The 20,702-nt window shown below is 43.3% G+C and overlaps 1 protein-coding gene across 4 annotated transcripts in view; it reads right to left on the reverse strand.

The window, feature by feature from the left end:
• The window catches only part of mtss1lb (MTSS I-BAR domain containing 2b), a 99,256-nt gene that overhangs the window by 11,121 nt on the left and 67,433 nt on the right, over positions 1-20,702 (reverse strand). The window contains exons 4-14 of one of the 4 annotated variants that reach the window (XM_072671718.1): positions 19,526-19,610; positions 14,968-15,059; positions 14,782-14,856; positions 10,078-10,235; positions 9,713-9,820; positions 8,039-8,136; positions 4,718-4,850; positions 4,113-4,187; positions 1,956-2,105; positions 1,272-1,448; positions 148-313 (exon numbers count right to left, since the gene is read on the reverse strand). In XM_072671718.1, the coding sequence (XP_072527819.1) occupies positions 148-313; positions 1,272-1,448; positions 1,956-2,105; positions 4,113-4,187; positions 4,718-4,850; positions 8,039-8,136; positions 9,713-9,820; positions 10,078-10,235; positions 14,782-14,856; positions 14,968-15,059; positions 19,526-19,610 (1,317 nt within the window). Of the gene's footprint in view, positions 1-147; positions 314-1,271; positions 1,449-1,955; positions 2,106-4,112; positions 4,188-4,717; positions 4,938-8,038; positions 8,137-9,712; positions 9,821-10,077; positions 10,236-14,781; positions 14,857-14,967; positions 15,060-19,525; positions 19,611-20,702 lie in introns of all 4 variants that reach the window. The other 3 variants (XM_072671717.1, XM_072671720.1, XM_072671719.1) reach the window with 3 other exon arrangements.

Consider the following 20,702-nt stretch of genomic DNA (forward strand, 5'->3'; position numbering starts at 1 on the left):
TTCACATTCATACTGAACCAGTCTACATCCCATAATGTATGAACTGACTCATCTAGGAAAGCCTCAGTCGATACTGTCCAAATGTAAAACGAATGACTGCTGAGGATCACTGAAATGTGTGTGTGTGTGTGGGAGGGGGGGTGTTACCCTGGGAAGGGATAGTGTCCTCAGAGCATGACGGTGTGGTCGTTTGAGTGCTGTATCCACTGGAGTACTGAAGCGAGTCTCTGCTGCTCTTCTGCTGCTCCATACTAAGGCCTCGGGTCAGAACCATGGCCAAATCACTGGCCGCCGGGGACACTTCCTCACCATGCTGCGACACACAGAGCGCCACTCAAATACACACGCAGCACTTGAAAAACATAGACCCAAACAGGTTCACAATTGAGAGGTAGGACCCAACCACTTCCCCGAGCACTAGAGAAAATACCATAGACCTCAATGAACCTTTGTACATTGTGGTCCGAGTCTTAACTGTTTAGCTCAACAAAAGAATCTCCAGCTGGCTTAAATAGCTCTGCGCTAAGAAGGTCTGCTAGCTGACCCAAGCCTGGTGGGGCCCAGTGGGGGCCAAGTACTGGCTTTCAGATCAGGTGTAGGCTGTACGGCAGACCCAGGTGTGTTTTCTAAGGTGTTTTCACACACTCCCTTCACTGTTGCATGGTCTCTCACCCTTTTTTGGTGTCTCACTCTTGTTTCATACTCTTAAGTCCAATTCAGATGAGATTAATTTTATAGGGGGAGGTGAAGTGATGTAATTTTGACTGCGATAGGAGTGGCTACTTGACTTACATACTGCCAACAACCCCAAAAAATGTGATATTAACCAATCTTATAACCCACGCACAGTAATGTATATTATATAATATATGGGTAGCCCAAATGGGAATCAGAAAGTTTTGTCTATGGGTTCCATGTTGGTCCCACATATGGATGCCCACCAGGGTCAGTGATAGGACAGTGATTGTACACTGCACATTGTGACCTAGATGGGACCCATATGAGATTAAGGTGGACTGTAACACTGGGGCTCATTTGGAAAGTCCAACTGGATCTTAATAAAAATGCATGTACAAACCCCTTCAGAGCCCACCTAGCCCACGTTCCACCCATGTGAGCCCCACATGAGCCAGATCTGTGCACTCTCCCTGTCACTCTTTTTTTATCATACCATATTTCAATTCTTAGCATCTGTAAGGCCAATATGCACTTTTTCCAAAATCGAGACAGGTGATTGGCTGTCTAACTTACATTCAGTTCGCCAACATTACCTTAGCGGCTATGGTAGCAGGGGTCATCCTTGGCCTCTGGGGGTCATCAGGTGGGACCCCAGCATAGCCCTGTGATTGGGGCGATGCCTCAGACTCCCTCAGCCTATCCAGAGGCTCCTTTCTCCTCTGGAGTGTGTTGACCAGCGGCTGCTCATGCGGACCTGCCTTGGACCAGTCCTGAAGAAATGGGCGGGGTCATTGCAGGTCTAAATAATTAACAGCATTTGCTCTCTCTCGGCCGAGAGGGGAGACCTGCCCACTATCCAGCAGTTTGAGCGTCCTTATTCTTGCAAATGTCAGAACTACGTGCTTTTAGCACTGGCCAATACACTGTTAAGTGTCATTCTGAGTCCACTGGGCTCAGAAAGGACTACTAACAGGTACCATCATCGGCCTGCTCAGTTTAGCAAATCTCTAAGGCAGAGATTTGAAACCGGGAAAACAGAAAAGGTTGGTGTTAAGGAGCAAAATGAGGTAATGAATGAAGTTAAGCAGGAAATGAAATTAAAGCAGGACAACTGCAAATCCGCATCAGTAAGGACAAGCGAAATTAACAGACACACACACACACTGACAGACAGATAGACACACAGCCACAGCAAAATAATAAAAAAAATAAAATAAAATAAAAAAATCAAAATAAAGCAAAATCTCTGCAAAGAAAAAGTGCCCATGGGAACAAACCTTCCAGCAAGGAACCTTTGATGTGGGAGAGGAAGTGTTGGATCCGGGGGAGCGGTTATAGGGTGGGGACGCAGGAAGTATGACAGAGAAAGGCCTGATGGAGCCAGTGTGAGAGAGAGCAGGGCGGAAGGTAGCGAAGGACGAGCCAAACTGCGGAACGGAGAGACAAGATCGAGATGGTCAGAGTAGCCAGAGACCTCCGCCCCCCTCGTGACCCAGGACCGGAGGGGCGGCTGCCTCACTGGAGGGGCAAACGGCTACGGAGGTCAAAAGGGCGGAGAGCACAGCGCAGATGAGCGGAGGGAAGAGTGAGGGCTATGAGAGAGTCCACTCGTGCCTCATACTGTGCCATAACCCATCCACAATTACACACCAGTGAAATACAGACATTCAGCCGTCATCAGTACACCAGTGGAATGGATACATACACCTCTATGTATTTACTGCATTTACATTAGGACTGCAACAACTGATCAAAAAAAATGATTACTGGTTGATTATTGATTATGAAATATGGTAAAACTTTGATGTTTAAAGTTGCTGTTTGATGTGTAAATATTAAGTATGTATTGTTGGCTTGAAGCGGCTTGAAGCCAACTACATCAAAAGTGGTGTTTCCTGGTCTTTAAAGAAGGATCTAGACTAAACTAGAGACTCTAGAACAGGGCTGCTCAATCCTGGTCCTGAAGATCTGCCACCCTGCAGAGTTTAGAGTTTAGCTCCACCCCAAATCTAACACACCTGATCCAGATTATGAAGGCCTTCAGGAGCAACTGAACATTAGAGTCAGCTATGTTGGATCTGAACTCTTCAGGGTGGTAGATCTCCAGGACCAGGACTGAGCAGCCCTGCTCTAGAATATTGGCCCACAGCTGTATGAGGCAATGTCTAGAGTACCATTTCCAACTAACATTCAGTATTCAGGACTCCCCCATTAAAACAGTGCTGGAAATGTAAAGCCTAGCATGTGTCAGATCAAGTCAGAAGAAGAGCCACTGCATCTTTCTGAACAACTGCTAATGCAACGCCATTGGAAAGCTCAACACGCTTGAAGGAGAACACTGCCAATTTTGCATTGTGCTGAGTGATGGGGGAGAGGGAGGGCCTGTTGTTCTCTCTGGGACTTCCAGCCAGGGACTTCTAAAGTGCCAACCAGCAGTCTCCTGATAATAGGACAAACGCTTAGACAGTTGCACCGCCCGGGAGCCCCTGGAGTGCTCCTGTAAGTGTAACTGCTTTCAAAAGTGCCTGTTTTTGATCTATAATGTTGATGACATACCACTATGGCTTGGGGGGGGGGGGCGGTGACACGGAAATGGACTGAATCAAAAATTGAATGTTCATTAATAACATAATGTTGATGGAACGCGAAAGGCGGAAATTTGGAAGTGCAGGAATGCAAAACTAAGACAATCTCTGGCGTAAACATTACGGAGACACAAGACGGATGAGCAGGAAATCTGACTGGCACCCACTGGATTAAAAGCTAGCATCAATATATTATGTTTTTCGACCAGCAGTGATTACATTAATTAATTATGTGCCATTTTTTTCATGGATATATTAGGGCTATACGCAGTCCCCTTTGAGCTAAATGTGGACCAAATCAGACGAACTACAGTCATCAAATGTCTTTTTGAGCTAATTAAATATTGTCCATCATGGGCCAACCAGATTTAGCCCTTAAAACAATGTCCATATGACGTCTGGTGCTGGGTGGGTAATTGTAATCGTGAGGTGCCTAGAGATTCCCATCCCTAACTGGTACCCTGCACTATAAAATGAGAAACTGCTTGTAGCCCAGAATTTTGATGCCATGTTTGAGATTAGGGCAAAGTGAGAGAAAACGGCAGAGGGCACGGTGATTTGATTAGCTGCCTACTTGAATACTAATCAATAGATCTATCAGTCATAGAAGTACTTGTTAGTTGCAGCCCTAATGTACATGAAGTGTTAACAGTGGTTAATTTAGATGTGAGTAATGCATTTTCATAAGACCAGTAAAAGACAAACATTCAAGCTGTCATATCAATACGCCACATCACGGATGTACAATGCTTTTTCAATAAGGCATGCTAACATGGTTAAAATGAGGCCTTTCGTCCATGCCGCTTTCTGTGGGAGAGGAGGAGTTTGTCTGTGTGTGTCTATACTTACCGTCGTAGGAGAGCTGCATTCACTCACTGACTGACACGTTTCAGAGGCCTCTGAGGAAGCTGAACTTGATGACTTCTACAGTACAGAGCAAGAGAACACTGTCACAGAAAATCTTAATTCTGTATAGCCCAGACACTGGGTATTCATCAAAAGGCAGAATATTATAAAATATATATGTTGCACATATTGTACACCACATGGACAAAAGTATTGGGACACCTGCCCATGCATTGTTTTAATTATGAAGGGTATTAAAAAGAGTTTATCCTGATTTTGTTGGAGTAACAGTGTCTCTACTGTCCAGGGAAGAAGGTTTTCTACAGGTGACACTCCAAAGCATTAGTGAGGTCAGGAGGTTGTATATAGTGCACGCCAGCAGCGGGCCGTGGAGTAGAGGGACTATGTTCTCCAGAGCTCCATCTAGTACCCTTGGGATGAGTTGGAGATCATTCAGTGAAGAAACACTGGATGATCAGGTGTCTACACACTTCTAGAGACATCTAGGTGTTAGTCTCCTGGACACAGATTAAGTCTAGTCTTGTACTATCCTGCAGTCTGAATGGAGTTTTCCACGGAAGATTAAGGCTTAATCTCTTATAGCGTACCTGGCTGGTGATGTCCGAGGGCATGGGTGAGGGGGGCTTGGAGTAGACGTTGGCGTCCTGAGAGATGAAGCCAGAGTCGTGTGAGGAGACGCTGCTGAGGCGGTGAGCGCCCCCTGGTGGTGGCTGGGCCAGGCTGCGGTAGCGACAGGACGAACTGGGTGAGTGAGTCTGAGAGCCTCCCGAGGAGCGAGAGGCGCTACTGTGGGCGCTGTTCACACTGCTGCAGGGCCAGGAGGAGGACGAGGAGGACATGGAGGGTGTGAGGGTGTGAGGGGTATAAGGGAGTAAAGGGGTTGAGGGTGGGAAGATGGCGGTGATGAACAAGGGATGTGTGTCAAAATGCATGAATGACGGATACGAAGACAAAGAGGGGTGTGGAGGGAACAGATGACATTGAAGAGGGTTTTATAAGGTTGAGAACATAAAGGAACATGGAGATGTTGATGAGGAGAAAGTGAGTAAGTGTTAGGAATGAAGGTAAGGCAGTCAAATGGAATAATAGAGATGGAGGTGATAGAAAAGAAGGTTCAGGTCATTTAAAAGGGGGATGTAGGTTTATGTCATTGAGAAAGAAAAGAATGGTCGAAATCAATGGATGGATACAAGTCGCAAGGATGTGGTGGAGGAGGTGGAGGCAGTAAAGTTGGGGGGATGAAGAGGAGGGTGATGAAGAGGGTGTTTTGGGGCAGGAGGGAGAGGCAAATGGAAGACACAGGTTGGAGAGAGTGTGAGAACGAGAGACATCCAGGCATGGGCTGACACTGTATAGCGCAGGGGGCCTGGCATGGAGAGCACGGGGCGTGTCCACAGTGACCCGTCTCAATAGTCCCTACATCGACACACCCCTGCCTTCATGCAAGGCTGCTAACACATCACTCACACACAAACACACACACACACACACACACTCATACCACAGTATATTCACAGAGCACAGCTGGCTGGAAAGCTTCCAGTGCTTTACGAATGGGCCTTCTGACGCATCCATTTTTTAACCTGACATCGGTATCTATATTTTTATTAAATTTGCTGATTATTTTTGGTCTCTTAAAGGAATAGTTTGATGAAAAATTAAAGTGACATGATTTATCGCTGATCCCATATGCAGTCAATCAGCCTAGATCAGTTTTGTGCCTGATGTCTGCTTCATTACTTTAGAATTGGAGATGCTAGGCTAACATAGCTAGAAAACACTGGACTTAGACTGTCACCAAACTCATTCCTTTAAAACACATGCTTAGAAATGTCTCTGAACCCATTCAAAATGCATCCATTCTTTAAATCAAGCATTCTAAGTAATCGCAACCACTTTCACCTCATTTACATTTACATTTACGGCATTTAGCAGACGCTCTTATCCAGAGCGACTTACAAAAGTGCTTTGCTATTTACCCAAGAAAAACCTCAGCTAGTTAGAATAGACTAATAGTTCAAAGATACTCTAAGTTTAGACATTACTAAGCACAAGTCAATAAGGTGACCATAGTACTCTACTATTAGCCCAAGTATTCTCGGAAGAGGTGGGTCTTCAGTCTGGGTTTGAAGACAGCGAGCGATTCTGCCATTTGGACACCCAGGGGAAGCTCGTTCCACCACTTCGGTGCAGGACAGAAAAAAGCCTGGACGCTTGTCTTCCGCGGATTTTGAAGGATAGCGGGTCGAGCCGAGCCGTACTTGAAGCTCGGAAGGCTCTTGGTGCAGATCGGCTTTTGACCACTGTCATCAAGTACGGAGGGGCTGGTCCGTTCTTGGCTTTGTAGGCCAGCGTCAAGGTTTTGAATCTGATGCCTTAGCACAGTGTATGGTATCATTCCGCACAGCATAATGTAGTTTATTGAACGTGTAGAATCAATGTTTCCATGTATCCATGTAGTTTTTACTAATTTCTTAGAAGATCAAGTTTATAAAAAGCAAATAAATTAAGATTTGGCATATATTCAAGATATGATCGGTGACAGTCCAAGCCCAGTGTTTGATAGCAAGGTTAGCCTAGCATGTCCTGTTGTAAATTAAAGAAGCACATATGACATAGTAAACATGTCTTGATTGACTGACTGCATCAGGGGTAAGAAATAAATTATGTTAATTTTATTCTCAGTTCAACAAACACATATTGTGGGTTTTTTAAAGTAACAGAAACATATTGTAAATGTTTTGTAAATCAATATTTCTGATAATATGTTTATTTTATAAATTTCTAATAATACTTTTTTTAATAAATAGGGAACTGTGAAAAAGTTTAACCCATTGAATAATGAGTTTCTTTTTTATTTATTTAGTTTATTTATTTAGCAGTTTATTTAAAACCACTTATCTCAGCAAAAAGATACTTGTAAATACTTGTAAAAACTCCTGAACAGATGCAGGTAAACAGATACAGTAAGAATAATTGAAGAAAGTGGTTCTCAAAATTCACAATTAACACAAATAACACTTTTTCTTTTATTCTATGTTTCACATGTACCTTTTTTAGAGTACTGTTTATTTAAATCTATTTTTGTTGTTTACGCTTAACCCTTTCACAAGTACGGCCCCATCTGTGTCATACTGAACGTTCAGCTCCGAACATGACGCATAAATCAGTGCAATCAAATCACTAGTCTACTAATCAGTCTTCCCACAACATACAGCGCATCCCAAAAATGCCACAGGAAGTAGTGCAGAAGTCACAGAATAGGAACTCACTCTGAACGGACCATTACAGGTGGCCAGGACGTACTTGCGAAGGGTTAAACGTGTTTTTCTGTTTCTGTACTCTTAAGACTGATCTATGTAAATGACACGTATCTGATTGGCTGCATTGCATTCACTAAAGCCTCATAGTGTCATAGTGGCACAACAATGTGTCTAAAAGCCAACAGGTGTAACCCGCAGCAGACTCCCTGCAACATACTATTACACCTAATTTGGAAAGGCCCAACGCTCAGCAACAAGCCCTCACACGTAACTATGGTTTGATATGTCCGGAGAGCTTCACTCATGCTGGGTCATTAATGCACGTCGGGGTTGTTATGGGCACAAAGACAGGCACAGGATCACACACTGACATGTCAACGTGCTTCAGAAATACAAAGACAGAGGGAGCGCAGTGTGTGGGCCGGAGCAGCAGGTAGGCAGACATGCAAGCGCCACTTTAGCAGAAATCCCCTCACACACCCACACACACACATACACACAGCGCCATCAAAAGAGATATAAATACACAACAGTCACACTGCAAATAATTAGAGAGAATGACCTCTCTCTCTCTCTCTCTCTCCTTTTATCTTTCTCTCTCTCTCTCTCTTTCTCTCTGTCTTTCACTCAATCTCACTCTCTCACCTGCACATGCTGCTTTTTCTGGAGCCAGAGCTGCTGGGGGAGGAAGGAGGGGTCTGGTAGGACCAGCTGTAGTCCGACCCCTTCAGGTCTTTTATCACCTGAGGGAAAGTGAGAAAGAGACAGAGAGCGAGAGAGAGAGAGAGAGAGAGAGAGAGAGAGGGAGAGAGAGAGGGAATAAGAATAATGTCCTTCTTGCCTTAACTGTATGTGTTTCAGCCTGATATTTGCTTTTTTAGGCTTACTCAGGAGCTCTCTTAGTAGAAACTCCTGTAAAGGAACAGGTAGTTCAAGCTTATAAACCACCAGCTTAGTTTAGACTTCGTGGATGAAGTAGACGTACTGTATCTAGAAATGCCAGCTATACGTGTTACCAGCAGTACCAGCAAAAATGCTAGCTCAAATATCAGAGGGAAAAAGAGGGAATCTGATCCAATCCTGCAACGAATCCAGCCCGAAACAGCAGACGCTCACACGCTATCTGACGTGATGTTGACAACCATGTGGTCTTTCCTGAGGGTGATGTAGTGAGTGTCTGAGTAGTTGGAGCATAACAGCCTACTTTTAGATGCTTATCTTAAGCAAAGTGCTCCTAAAACACCACCATAAGGGGCTCCCCGGATGTAAAAAGAGTCACCTTGCGTGTTTAAGGTGTTAGTAACTTCAGGCTCCTGCAGATGGCACTGCACGAGGATGATCAGTTTATAAATACCTGCAGGTGTGTGACGGGATTCACAGATTGAGAAGAGTTTAGGTACAGTGCAGTGAGCGACTTGTTGGATGTGTAGAAAATGGGTTGTAAAGCAGATGGTAATGACTGGCATAAAGGAGTGACTGCATTTGGGCGTGCCAAGGGCCATAGTGTGAAGGAAGTAGCTGAATCTGCAGGTGAAAGGAAGCATATGGTCATACAGGTCTACCAGCAGTGGCGGAATTCCCAGTCTACAGGAAATTCTTGTCAGAATTGTGGCTAAAAGATGACATTGATGGACAGGGCCCATCGGCGTGTTTCACGGATTGTGAATAAAAATTGCTTCGCTTTCCAGGCAGGAATTGCTTCTAGAAGTTAAGGCAGGTCCTCCACCACCAATTTCTGGAAGAACACTCCACAGGGAACTGCACATTTTCATCATATTGAGCAGAGCTGCATGCAAGAGGCCTTTTCTGACTTCTGCAGAATGACCAGAATGATGAGAATTTCCTGTAGACTGGGATTTCTGCCACCGCTGGTAGACCTGTATGACCGTACTCTTCCATACACCTGAAGATTCAGCTACTTCCTTCACTCTATGGTTTTTGGCCACGCCTAAATGCAATTACTCCTGCCATCTTCAGGATTCTGAAGTTGCTACCCCCTTAAACACGCAAGGTCACAAAATATTTACCCATTAAATATATTAAAATGCCTAGTACTTTTCTTTTTGATCTGTAATGGTCAACACTTGTGGTTCACAATATAACATAATGAAAAACAATGAAGCAGCAAAAAAGGAAAAAATAGTAAAATATATAATCTTTTAATAACAGAAATATCATGTAATAAATGTAATGGAGAAATCTGTAATACTGTAATAATATAAAAAATTACCCATAAACTTCTCATTCATTATTTTCACTTTTATTATTATTATTCTTAGTATTTAGAGAGAATGGCTGAATGGCACTGTATGAGTGTACCTGCTCGCTGGCGGGTGGCAGTTTGTGGGGATCAGTGGTCAGCACAGTGAGGTCATCGATAATGGCCTGGAGATGTGTGATCTCCCCCAGCATAGCAATTTCTCCATTCTGACAGGAGAAATATCCACACACACAAAGCCTGTTATATTCTTCTTCATAACTAAGACATTCCCAACTACCCTGAGCATGCAGATACTTCAAACTCCTGCTTCTTTTCTGATTCAGTGACTTCGGCCAAGTTGTTCTACCAAACGATATATTATATGAATACATATAAAGCTTCATTTGAAATATCGCAATATGAATACGCAACAGGAAATAACTCAATAACTGATCTGTAATTAAGGACTGTAGTAAGATCTCACCACCACAGGCTGCAGAAAGCTGATGAAGGTGCAGAAGCGCCCCCTCTCTTCCACCAGGGCGCGCCGCACAGCCTGCTTCTCCGTCTCCTCCATCAGCAGGTACATATCGTTCACATCCTGCATGGCACTGTCCAGCTGAGGCTGCAGGTCCCCTCGGCCTACAGGGGGGGAGACAGAGAAGGAGAAGGGATAGGACAGGAGAGGCAGAAGGACAGATATTAGGAGAAGTCGAGGAGAAGAGAGCAAAGAAGGGTGGGTTAGATGGATTGTGGGGGAAAGTAAACAGTCACCCTCAAAACAACAACACAACAGACACAGAACAGACTTTCCTAGTTGACTAGAATCTGACTAGCATCTACACAGCTGATGGAGGACAAACAGATGATGGACTACACAGCCCCAGCGTCCTCTACTCTCTCAGTACACGAAAACTAAATCCCCCCCAAGGACGTTAACAAACGTTAAGTCATGCAACTTGTAAAGTTAGAGGTGGCCGTAACCTTGACTGAGGATGCATAAGTTGGTTATCCGTAAAAAGAGCATCTTCACAAACAGCTAACATGCTGAGAGAACATCAGCTAGTCATGCAACAAAAAAAAAACAGAAGCGAGGCCTGGAGCGTTGTGGGAAGAGGAAGGAAACACAGCGGCTGGCTAGAGCCTGACATCATGCAGCGCGACCTAATAGGCCATGGCATCAAGCATCTCTGTTAGGGTCAACTCTGTGTGTTGCCATTTGTGAGTTAGAAGCAAGGAAGAGAGACATGCAGAGAGAGACTACAGTCCTACAAATTGAGGTGCATAAAGGGTTCTTCGGAAGAATGCCATTGAAGACTGTTTTCCCTGCCCCCAGCACACCTGATCCAGCTAATCAGCTCATTAACAAGCTCCTCCTGAGTTGAAGGTGGTGTGTAAGAGTTTTTTCCGACTGCAGCGAACAGTGAGGACAGCTGAGAGAATCATCGATGCTTCTCTGCCCTCTATTCAGGACCAGAAAACGGGCAGAGAAAATCATTACGGACTCCTCGCACCCTGATCACAACCTCTTTCAGCTGCTCCTGTCTGGCAAACGCTACAGAACTATGTCCACTAAGACTGTCAGACACAAGAACAGTTTTTACCCTCAGGCCATCACCTTCCTCAACAGCATCTGCTGTTGATCACCATCATCAGCTACAGGTCATAGATAGTACTGATAGATATTATCACTCTTATCTTACAGTTACTGCATGGGGCAGTGGTGGCTCAGCGGTTAGAGCGCGGGGATATCGATAACAGGGTTGTGGGTTCGATTCCCGGGCTCGGCAAGCTGTTGGGCCCTTGAGCAAGGCCCTTTACCCTCCCTTTACCTTTGGCTGCCCACCGCTCTGGGTGTGTGTGTGTACTCACTGCCCCTAACACATGTGTGTGTGTGAGTGTGTGTTCACTACCAGATGGGTTAAATGCGGAGGACACATTTGTGCAAGACTGTACAGTGACAAATACGTGCACCTTTACCTTTATTACTGCACCATTACTCATCTCACCCATGTTTACACTGCTGTGGATACACAATATACTGTAAGGCACACTGTATAGAAATGTCCTGGTATAGTCTATGTATACTGTGTATACTATTGTTCTCTGTATGTTGTGTACTGCCTGTAAATTATATGTAGAGTAGCTGTAGCAGCCAGAACAAATTTCTTGTGTGTGGACATACTTGGCCAATAACTCTGAATCTGAAGTCTGAAACCAGTAAAATGTGCAGGACACCAGGGTTTGAGCGACTTCTTTAGAGAACCAACAGTGGTTGTTCTATGCCATCATTCCAAAGAACCCATTGTGCACCTTTAGTGAGATAAAAGAGTGCAGATGTTCAGGAGGAGCAGCAGGTCTGTGGGGAATTTCATACTTACCCTGCAGCTCTACAGAGGGACAATGGGAGAGAAAGAGAGAGAGAGAGAGAGGTGGGAACGAGGATGGCAGGGGCATTCAGGAGAGGGTGAAGGACAACATGAGAGACAATGAGAGAGAGAGAGAAAGAGAGAGTGGAAGAGAGGGAGAGAAGGGGGAGAGCTCCATGTTAGGGTTAGTATAAAGAAGCCATCACAGCTCATTTCACGGCCAAAGTGCTTTGGGACTGTTAGAGCAAAACCACTGCAGCAACCAAAAAACCCCAAACCCCAACTGAAAGAAACCTACACCTACTAAAACAGCATATACACAAGATTTAACCTCTCACTCTTCAGCCTAATTCATGAATGTCGCTGTCAAAAACCTGCATAACGTCACGTAATGTCAATTTTACAGGAGAAGGAAAAAACTTTCTTAACTTTCAATGGAAGGCAATGTAAAAAAAAGTCCATTAAGTCATTTTGGAGCATTGCCATTGGTCCATTCATCATACAATTTAGAGACAATATAAAAAACCAAAGACAGATTTAAATTATTCAATTTAATTCAATTATTAGTGAAAAACAGAGGCAAAAAATTGAGCTACAAAGATGAACTGAATTGAAAATAAATGAGTAAAAGAAATGATATACAAGATAAAACAAGAATAAATTATCGCCACGTTAACACATTAAAGCAGCAGTATGCAAGAATTGATCTTTTTTGCTCCTGGGCTCCCCCTACATTTGAGGAGTGTAATTGACTTTACTCCACTGCATGGAAAAAACGAAGCACACTTTTAGCTCCCCCTTGTGGACAGCTGTACATGTGCATTTGTTGACAAGCTGAGAGATACAGAAGCAGCATGTGAAGGTGAAGAAGTATGTGGACCGAGGAGGTAGGGAAATAGCACAGGGTTTTACACTAATATGACTCGGGTTAAGCAGCATTTTATAGGAGTGGCAATGACAGAGAGGTTGTCAGGTCTAAACTGCACCTCTGCTCTGTCTATGCATTTCTTCATACTGTCGCTGTCATGCAAAAACCTTTTTCTAAAAAAAAAAAAAGGTTTACAGGGCAGAAACAAATGTGCAATTTAGAGCCCACCCCCACCCACCCAAGAGCTACAACAGGGGCAGATGAGGAATGAGGGTCATTTTCAACAAATTTTTACCCCCAGATAATTAACCTCCGGGCTGACAGTTATACGAAAGCTAGAGTTTGGAGGGCAGTAAAAAGCAAAAAAAGCAAAAAATACAGGGTCAGGAGCCACACCCTCCCCCTCCCCTCAAAGGTTCATGATGAGTGGACCAATAGAGATGCTCCAAATTGACTTGTAATACAATCTTTTTACACTGACTTCCACTGAATGTTAACAAGATTTATTCCTTCTCCTGTAAAGCTCCAATATTGGAGATACAAGGATCTTGTGTTTTTGCACAACAGTAATGATATATGTATCATCTGTATATGATCTAATATAACAGGAGAAGGAGAGTAGCGTACACTTTGCATACACATACTTCTGTTCAATGCTGTATCCTTGTTTAGTCTTCCTAGTAACACACCAACTTATCATCTGCTCTGCAAGAGCACACATTATTGGCTGCCGAGATGTGAAGAGGAACGGCTCAACAAATGACGTTAGAGCTGTAGTTTCCCCCGCCAACCACTAGGGGGAGATATCACATTACAAAAGCTTGCTCAAATCTCACAACCGACAGGCTCGAGCTCGTTCTCTCGCTCGGTCTCCTCCACAGCTTTAAGAAAACAGGCATCAAAGGTTTCAGAGATGCAAATGCCATCCACCGTAGGTCACCATGGATACCGGCAAAGTCAAATCTTCCCCAAAAATGATGGGTGTCAATCAAACAGCACGTGCCTGCGCAGGCCGCTTGGTGACGCTGCATTTCACCTTGAGGTGATGTCCTTGAGTTCCTCCACCAGGCTGAGATTTCTTCCAGGCAGCATGGGACGGTTATGTAACACAGATCATTCAGCTTTACCTGTCGTTATAGCAACCGGACCTAAAGTTCCTGCTGTTCCTGTGGCGGATCAGATGCTTCAGAGTACAGCTACAGTGTTCACAGTGACCTTTTGGTAGAAGGACCAGCTGTTCCAAACCACATCCTGGTCTTAATCATGATAAAGACTAGCCTTAGATGAGGGCACTACAGCGGGCTTAACGGGGCCTGGTTCATTGCACTGAAAACCAGGCCATTAACGGTGTGCTCCATGTCCATATGTTTGTGGACACGCCTTCTAATGAACGCACTCAGCTACACAGATGTGTAAATGCACACACACACACGCACAGCTTGTCTAGGCCGTGTAGAGAAGTACTGCCAATACAATAGGACTCTCTGGAGCAGATAAACATAAAATTATTGGCACCATGCCTAATGCCAGCTGTGGGCTAGAGGGGTATAGAGCCCCCCAGCATTGAGCTGTGGAGAAGTAGAACTGTGTTCTCTGGAATGATGGTTGGTGCATCCAGTAATTTTGGGATGAGTTGAAAAGTTGAGGATGAGGTGGATTGGTGATCATCCAACACTCGGACCTTACTGATGCTCTCGTCACTGAACGCAATCAAACTCTCACAGCAAAAATCTCCTCCAAAATCTAGTCGAAAGTCTTCCCTGGACAGTAGAGACAGTTACTCCAACAAAAGCAGGATAAACTCTTTTCAATGCTCTTGATTTCGGAAGAAACAATGAAAAAAAGCAGGTGTCCCAATACTTTTGCCCATTTCGTGCATACTGTTATTAACTGTATACCACAGTTACTGTTACAGCTACAGCCAACGCATATAGAACAGGAGGTCACCTACCTTTCCGTGCTTTCTTCTGCAGTTTCATTGTGTCTGAAGATTTCTTCTTTATCTCATGGCGAGACCGTTTATACTCTACAGCAAAAAATGGTGGATAATGTGGTTCATGGGGTGTCTATTATCGAGCATCTTTAAACTGTGTAACATTTTGAATGCTTTTGTAAGCCGAGGCGCATCATGAGTAACCTTTGGCATGGTCCTTGTCCAGCTGATTGGCTGTTTTCTTCCAGTCCTCTATTCGTTCCTGCAGAGGGTTGATCAGGCTCTCCATCAGAGCACTAAGAGAAACAGAAAGCAAAAGAGAGAGAGAGAGAGAGAGAGAGAGAGAGAGATCCAGTGATAGAGATGCAGACTTTATTTTGTCATGTTTCCCAGGATGATCTCACAGCAGACCTTGGTCAGACTTCCAAGACTCTCAAAAGAGTCTCTCTCCTGTTAACTCTTAGAAGTCACAGTTCTAGGTTAAAGTCGGTGGTCCCAACTGCAAGTAAATGGAGCTACAGGACCTCCAGGTGCACCATTGCTGACACAATGGTGTAAAACAGTATTAATTTTGGCATGTGATTTAGTTTTAGTCTTAGTCTTGTGACTAAAATGTACATTAGTTTTAGTCAAGTTAGTAATTTAAAGTCCTAAAGTAAATTTTTGAGGTTTTACTATTGTAGTGGTCATATGTATTGCTAACTTTCCAAGCTTAAAAATTATGTTGCATTTAATAACACATCAACACCCGGAATTATGGCAGGAATGTGGCCCCCTTTTTTCCCTCCTTGTCTTTATTTAAGCAGGGAAGTCACACTGAGATGTAAAAATCTCTTCAACAAGCGAACCCTGGCCAAGATAGCAGGACATATACACAGAATCTACACCCTGAATAACAACTACAGAATAGATGCATATCCATACAAATACACTTTAACAAGAGCAAACATATGTATAAAAAAGTGTGACAATTCATTTTAATTCATTCAAAGAAATAAACCAACTGCTCCACTCAGTGTAAAGCACACTGATACACAGTGGACCAAATGATTATATAGTTACTTAAATGTCATTTAGACCTATTTGTTGATATGACTTCAGACAATAATGTCTGAATCTTCAAATACATTGTGAATTTAATTAACTTTAACCTCTTGAGACCCTGTGTAATCATATGAGGACATCACATTTCTGCTTCTCTGCACCATGATACTAAAACTTATGATATATATGAGGACATTGTTGTTGTTTCTTTTGAGAAACAATCCTGTACAAAGACTAGGTTTAGTTTTCATATTTGTTAAGTCCTACTAATTTCTCCCAAACAGAAGAAATGAAATGCACACCAAGCTAAAGTGCAGGTCTCAGGAGGTTTGTCTAATTAAACAGATACAGTACAGTGGGTACCTACACTGTGGTTTCACAGTGACTGAGGGTTGACTTTGCAGAGATAAACTCATGAACTGTCCATATGCAGCCTCTTCTTAGCCCCTCAGTTTCTACATCGCCTCTTATTTTGTCATTTAGTGGGCAGTGGTGGCTCAGCGGTTAGAGCGTCGGGCTATCGATAACAGTTATTTTTTATTTGTTGGCGAAAAGCGTGATACAGTTCCTCTCCTCATGGTTCTTGTTTGCAAATATTATTTTTAATTTATTTCTCGTCTCATTTTCTTCACAAAAAATAGGTCAACGAATATTTTGGCATGACATTTTTTCTTTAACAAAATTAATACCGTACAACTACACAGCTTGAATAATCTCCCTAGAAAGACATCGCTAATAGAAAGGGACGCTCTGGCTATTTGGGTATAAAGCACTTTCACATTGAATTTAGATTTGCAATAAATCACAACCCTGCTTCCTTTCTTAATAGAGATATTGTACACCTTACTAGAGATGGCACTATCAGAACATGGTTTACTGAGCCATGTTTCAGACAAGACAATGAAATCGGCATCAGTTGATTTGGCCCAAACACGCAGCACATCATCCTTTGAAAAACTCCACCTAGCCCTGACCTACCCTTAAACTCAGTAGGGGGGTTACATGTAATAATATCAGGACCAGGGTTTGTCTGTAAGCCAGAAATCAAAAGCAAAAGTAACAGAAAGTAACGTTTCCTAATTTCATCATGATTACTGGGTGATATCCTTTTGGAGTGTGACATAGCTGCAAGTGAGACCAGAGACCTTTCTGAATGGACACATCGAAAGGTCCTGAAATTCTACATATGAAAAAAAATGGCGCTTGTCCAAAGCTTAACATCACTGTTCCACAATCTAGTAAAAATAATTTACTGCAGTAAACCACTTTTTTAATATATAATATAATAAAATATAATATAATAATCATTTTTAATAAGATCTTGGAAGAAACAATGAGCAGGTGTCTGCAAACTTTTGGCTATATTGTGTGTTTTTTATGGTTTCGATTATAATAATTGTAGACAATTATTGTATGTTTTTTTTTTATAGAAAAAAGGGCCAGCAAACAGAAGTACACCGACCAGCAATAACACTACTACCGCCTTCCCGATATCGAGTTGGGCCCCCCATCTACAATGGATCTAACCCTTTGAGACATGGACTCCACAAGACCCCTGAAGGTGTCTTGTGGTCTCTGGCACCAAGACCAACCAATTAGCAGCAGATCCTTTAAGTCCTGTAAGTTGTGAGGTGGGGCTTCCATGAATCGCCTCAATGACCCTTTTGCTGCTTCACTGGTTGCCTGATGTCTTAGAGATGTTCTGATCCAGTCATATAGCCTTTAAATGTGGTTCTTGTCAAAGTGTCTCAGATTGTCTGTGCCTGCCCATTTTTCCTGATTCTAACACATCACCTTCCAGAACTGACTGTTCACTTACTGGTACTAATGTTATGGCAGATCGGTGTAACTTACTTTGTAATAAATTACATTACTATGTAATTATATTTAAATATTATAGAAAAACAAAAGTAATCACTCATTACTATTGTATTATAGTGTATTCCTATTAAAATGAATCTAAATGGTATCTCCATTTACCACATTTGTGCCAGTTATTTTATTGAATCTCTCACAAATGTACAAATAATTAAACATCAGAAAGATCCTAATACAAACTGAACCTTACTGAAAGTTAATTTTCTACTCTGTGTAACACATAACTCTACTCTGTGTACTTCTTCTAGGGTTCACCAGACTGAAAAATGAGTATAGCAAGATTAGCATAGGAAGGAACCCTCATCATTACCATCATCATCATCATCTCTCTTTTGACCCGTGCTGTCTGAGATTTCTGCCGATGTGAGTGGAATTTTAAAAGCCGGTGAAAGATGACGGCCCTCTGCGAGGTTTACAGTGTGGCTTTGAAGGTAGTGGGGCTTCCATTCATTAGGCTGTCAATGGAAATTGTCAACAGCTGTCTTCTAATGAGGTGAGAGAATGTGAATGTGTGTGTGTGTGTGTGTGTGTGTGTGTGCACTTCTTTGCCCTATGTCATCAGATTTTTAGGCTGTGTGTGTCTCCGCCAATTCTGCTGTGGAACACCATAACACAGAGCGCTGCTGTGCTGCTGTACTAATACACTAACATACAAGACCAAGTCCTGTTTGGTGGGGGTGGTGGGGGGGGGGGGTGTTATGCATGTGAGTGTGTGTGTGTTTGCTTTCTGTCAAGACATTCTCAGGACAGAAATGTCTTGAAAACAGGGAGGAACATTTACAGGACCTAAAAAGGGTCCAGGCTCACTTTAGCTGGATCTCTCCAGTGATAGACTTAGGGTTAGGTTTAGGACCAGGGTAAAAGTTAGGTCTAGGTTGCATGTTGAGGTTAAGGTTAGGGTGAGGTATGTGGTTAAAAAAAAATTCAGTGAATTTAACATATATTGAATTAAAAAAAAGTTTGTGGACACCTCTTTTAATGAAGGCAATCAGTTACTCTAAAGCTGCACCCATTGCTGACACAGATGTGCAAATGCACACACACAGCTTGTCTAGTCCCTGTGGAGAAGTATTGTCAATGGAAAAGGACTTTCTGGAGCAGATGAGTATGACCCTACTGACACCATGCCTAATACCAAGTGTGTGGGCTAGGAGGTTATAAAGCCCCCCTAGCACTGAGCTGTGGAGCAGTGGAACTGTAATGGGGAGTTGGGTATGAGGTAAGGTGCTGATTATCCTGACCAATTATAACCGACTGACCTCACTAAGACTTTTGCTGTTGAATGCAATCAAATCCTCACAGCAATGCTGAGAAATCTAGTAGAAAGCCTTACTTGGACAGCATTGGGACAAAAGTATTTAGACGCTTGCTCATTCACTGTTTTTTCTGGGTTTAGAAAGAGTCTCTATTAACCAGGGAAGGCTTTCTGCTAGATTTTGGAGGAGCATTGCTGTGAGGATTTGATTGCATTCAGCGACAAGAGCGTTAGTAAGGTCAAGATGTTGGAAGATCACCCCCACCTCATTTTCAAATTCCCAACTCATCCTAAAAGTATTGGATGTAGCACCATCGGCCATTTCAGAGAACACCGTAGTTCCAATGCTCCACAGCATAATGCTTTATACCCCTCTAGGCCATACCTGGCATTTGGTAGCATGGTGCTATTCGAGTCCTATTCTATTGGTATTACCTCTTTACAGGGATTATACAACTTGTGTGTGTGTGTGCATTTGCACATCTGTGTCAGCAATGGGAGCAACCTACATAGCAAGGGGTGTCCACAAAGTTTATACCCCTAATACACACAAAACGCAGCCGGTTTCTGAAACACTGGCCGTACTTGGTGAAGTGGCGTAGTTTGGCCTCAATGCTGCGGTGCCGCATGCACATCCGGGTCAGCGCCGATCCGATGTCCCGGGTGGCACCTGCAGGTAAAAACACAAGGAACAAACAGAGAACCCATCAGAACAGTTCCACCAGACGAGGCGTCTGCATGGCCATCACTGCAAAAACAACAGTACCATGCCACAGCTGCACACTAACCACCCACTGTCTTCTACAAAGACCCTCATGTGAGCCCCCCCCCCCCCTTACAGTCCCTCAAATATTTATCACACACATGGTCCAGCCATTTACTCGTAATGTACACAGTCCGAGCTGCAGTCCAAATAGAGCCGCTATTTTTGTGTGTGGGTGAGAGAGAAAGAGAGAGAGAGAGTAAAACCTGTAGCAGTGACATATATCAAGCTATTTTTAGCAGCGGTCGGCTGAGCGTTTGGAAACTCCTGACCTCAGTATTTGGAAGGAGTAGAGCTCTCTCTTCCAAAGAAGGTGGCCCGTGAAGCTATTGTCTTCTCCTGTGTTTATACGACTATCCCACTTGTTGAACCCAGCCAGTAATATATAACAAAAGCCCCCCCGAAGGATCTGCGGTTTAAATAGGTCAGCCACTTTGCGTCTTACACACTCAACAGAATAAAGATAACACTGCCGAGTGAGAGGTAAACTGTGCACACAAAAATTTACAACATGGACAAAAGTATTGGGACACCTTTTAATCATTGAATTGGTGGTTCAAGCAGTGGACCACCACTGCAAAAACCTCCTAGATATTTCACCATCAGTTGTGAGTAGTATTACTGAAAATGAGTAGAAGCGTTTAGGAACCACAGAGAGCAACTCAGTCATGAAGAGGCAGACCACGTAACGTTACAGAGCGGGGTCAGGGCAGAGTGCTGAGCTCAGAGCATAGTGCAGAAAAGTCTCCAACGCTCTGCTGCTCAATATCTGCAGAGCTGCAAAGGAGGGACCAACTCCATATGAATGCCTATGGATTTAGGTGTAAGTAGGTGTAATGCGTAATGTCCAAATACTTTTGTCCTTATAGTGTATCTCCAACGTAGCATTTTTACAGAAGAAGGAGAAAGACCTTCTTAACTTTTAATAGGCGTCAATGTCAAAGATTTGATTCATTTTAGTAATTTTGGAGCATTTCTATCGGTCCATTCATCATGAAA

Source organism: Salminus brasiliensis, chromosome 25 (genome assembly GCF_030463535.1).
Source record: "Salminus brasiliensis chromosome 25, fSalBra1.hap2, whole genome shotgun sequence".
Taxonomy (NCBI): domain Eukaryota; kingdom Metazoa; phylum Chordata; class Actinopteri; order Characiformes; family Bryconidae; genus Salminus; species Salminus brasiliensis.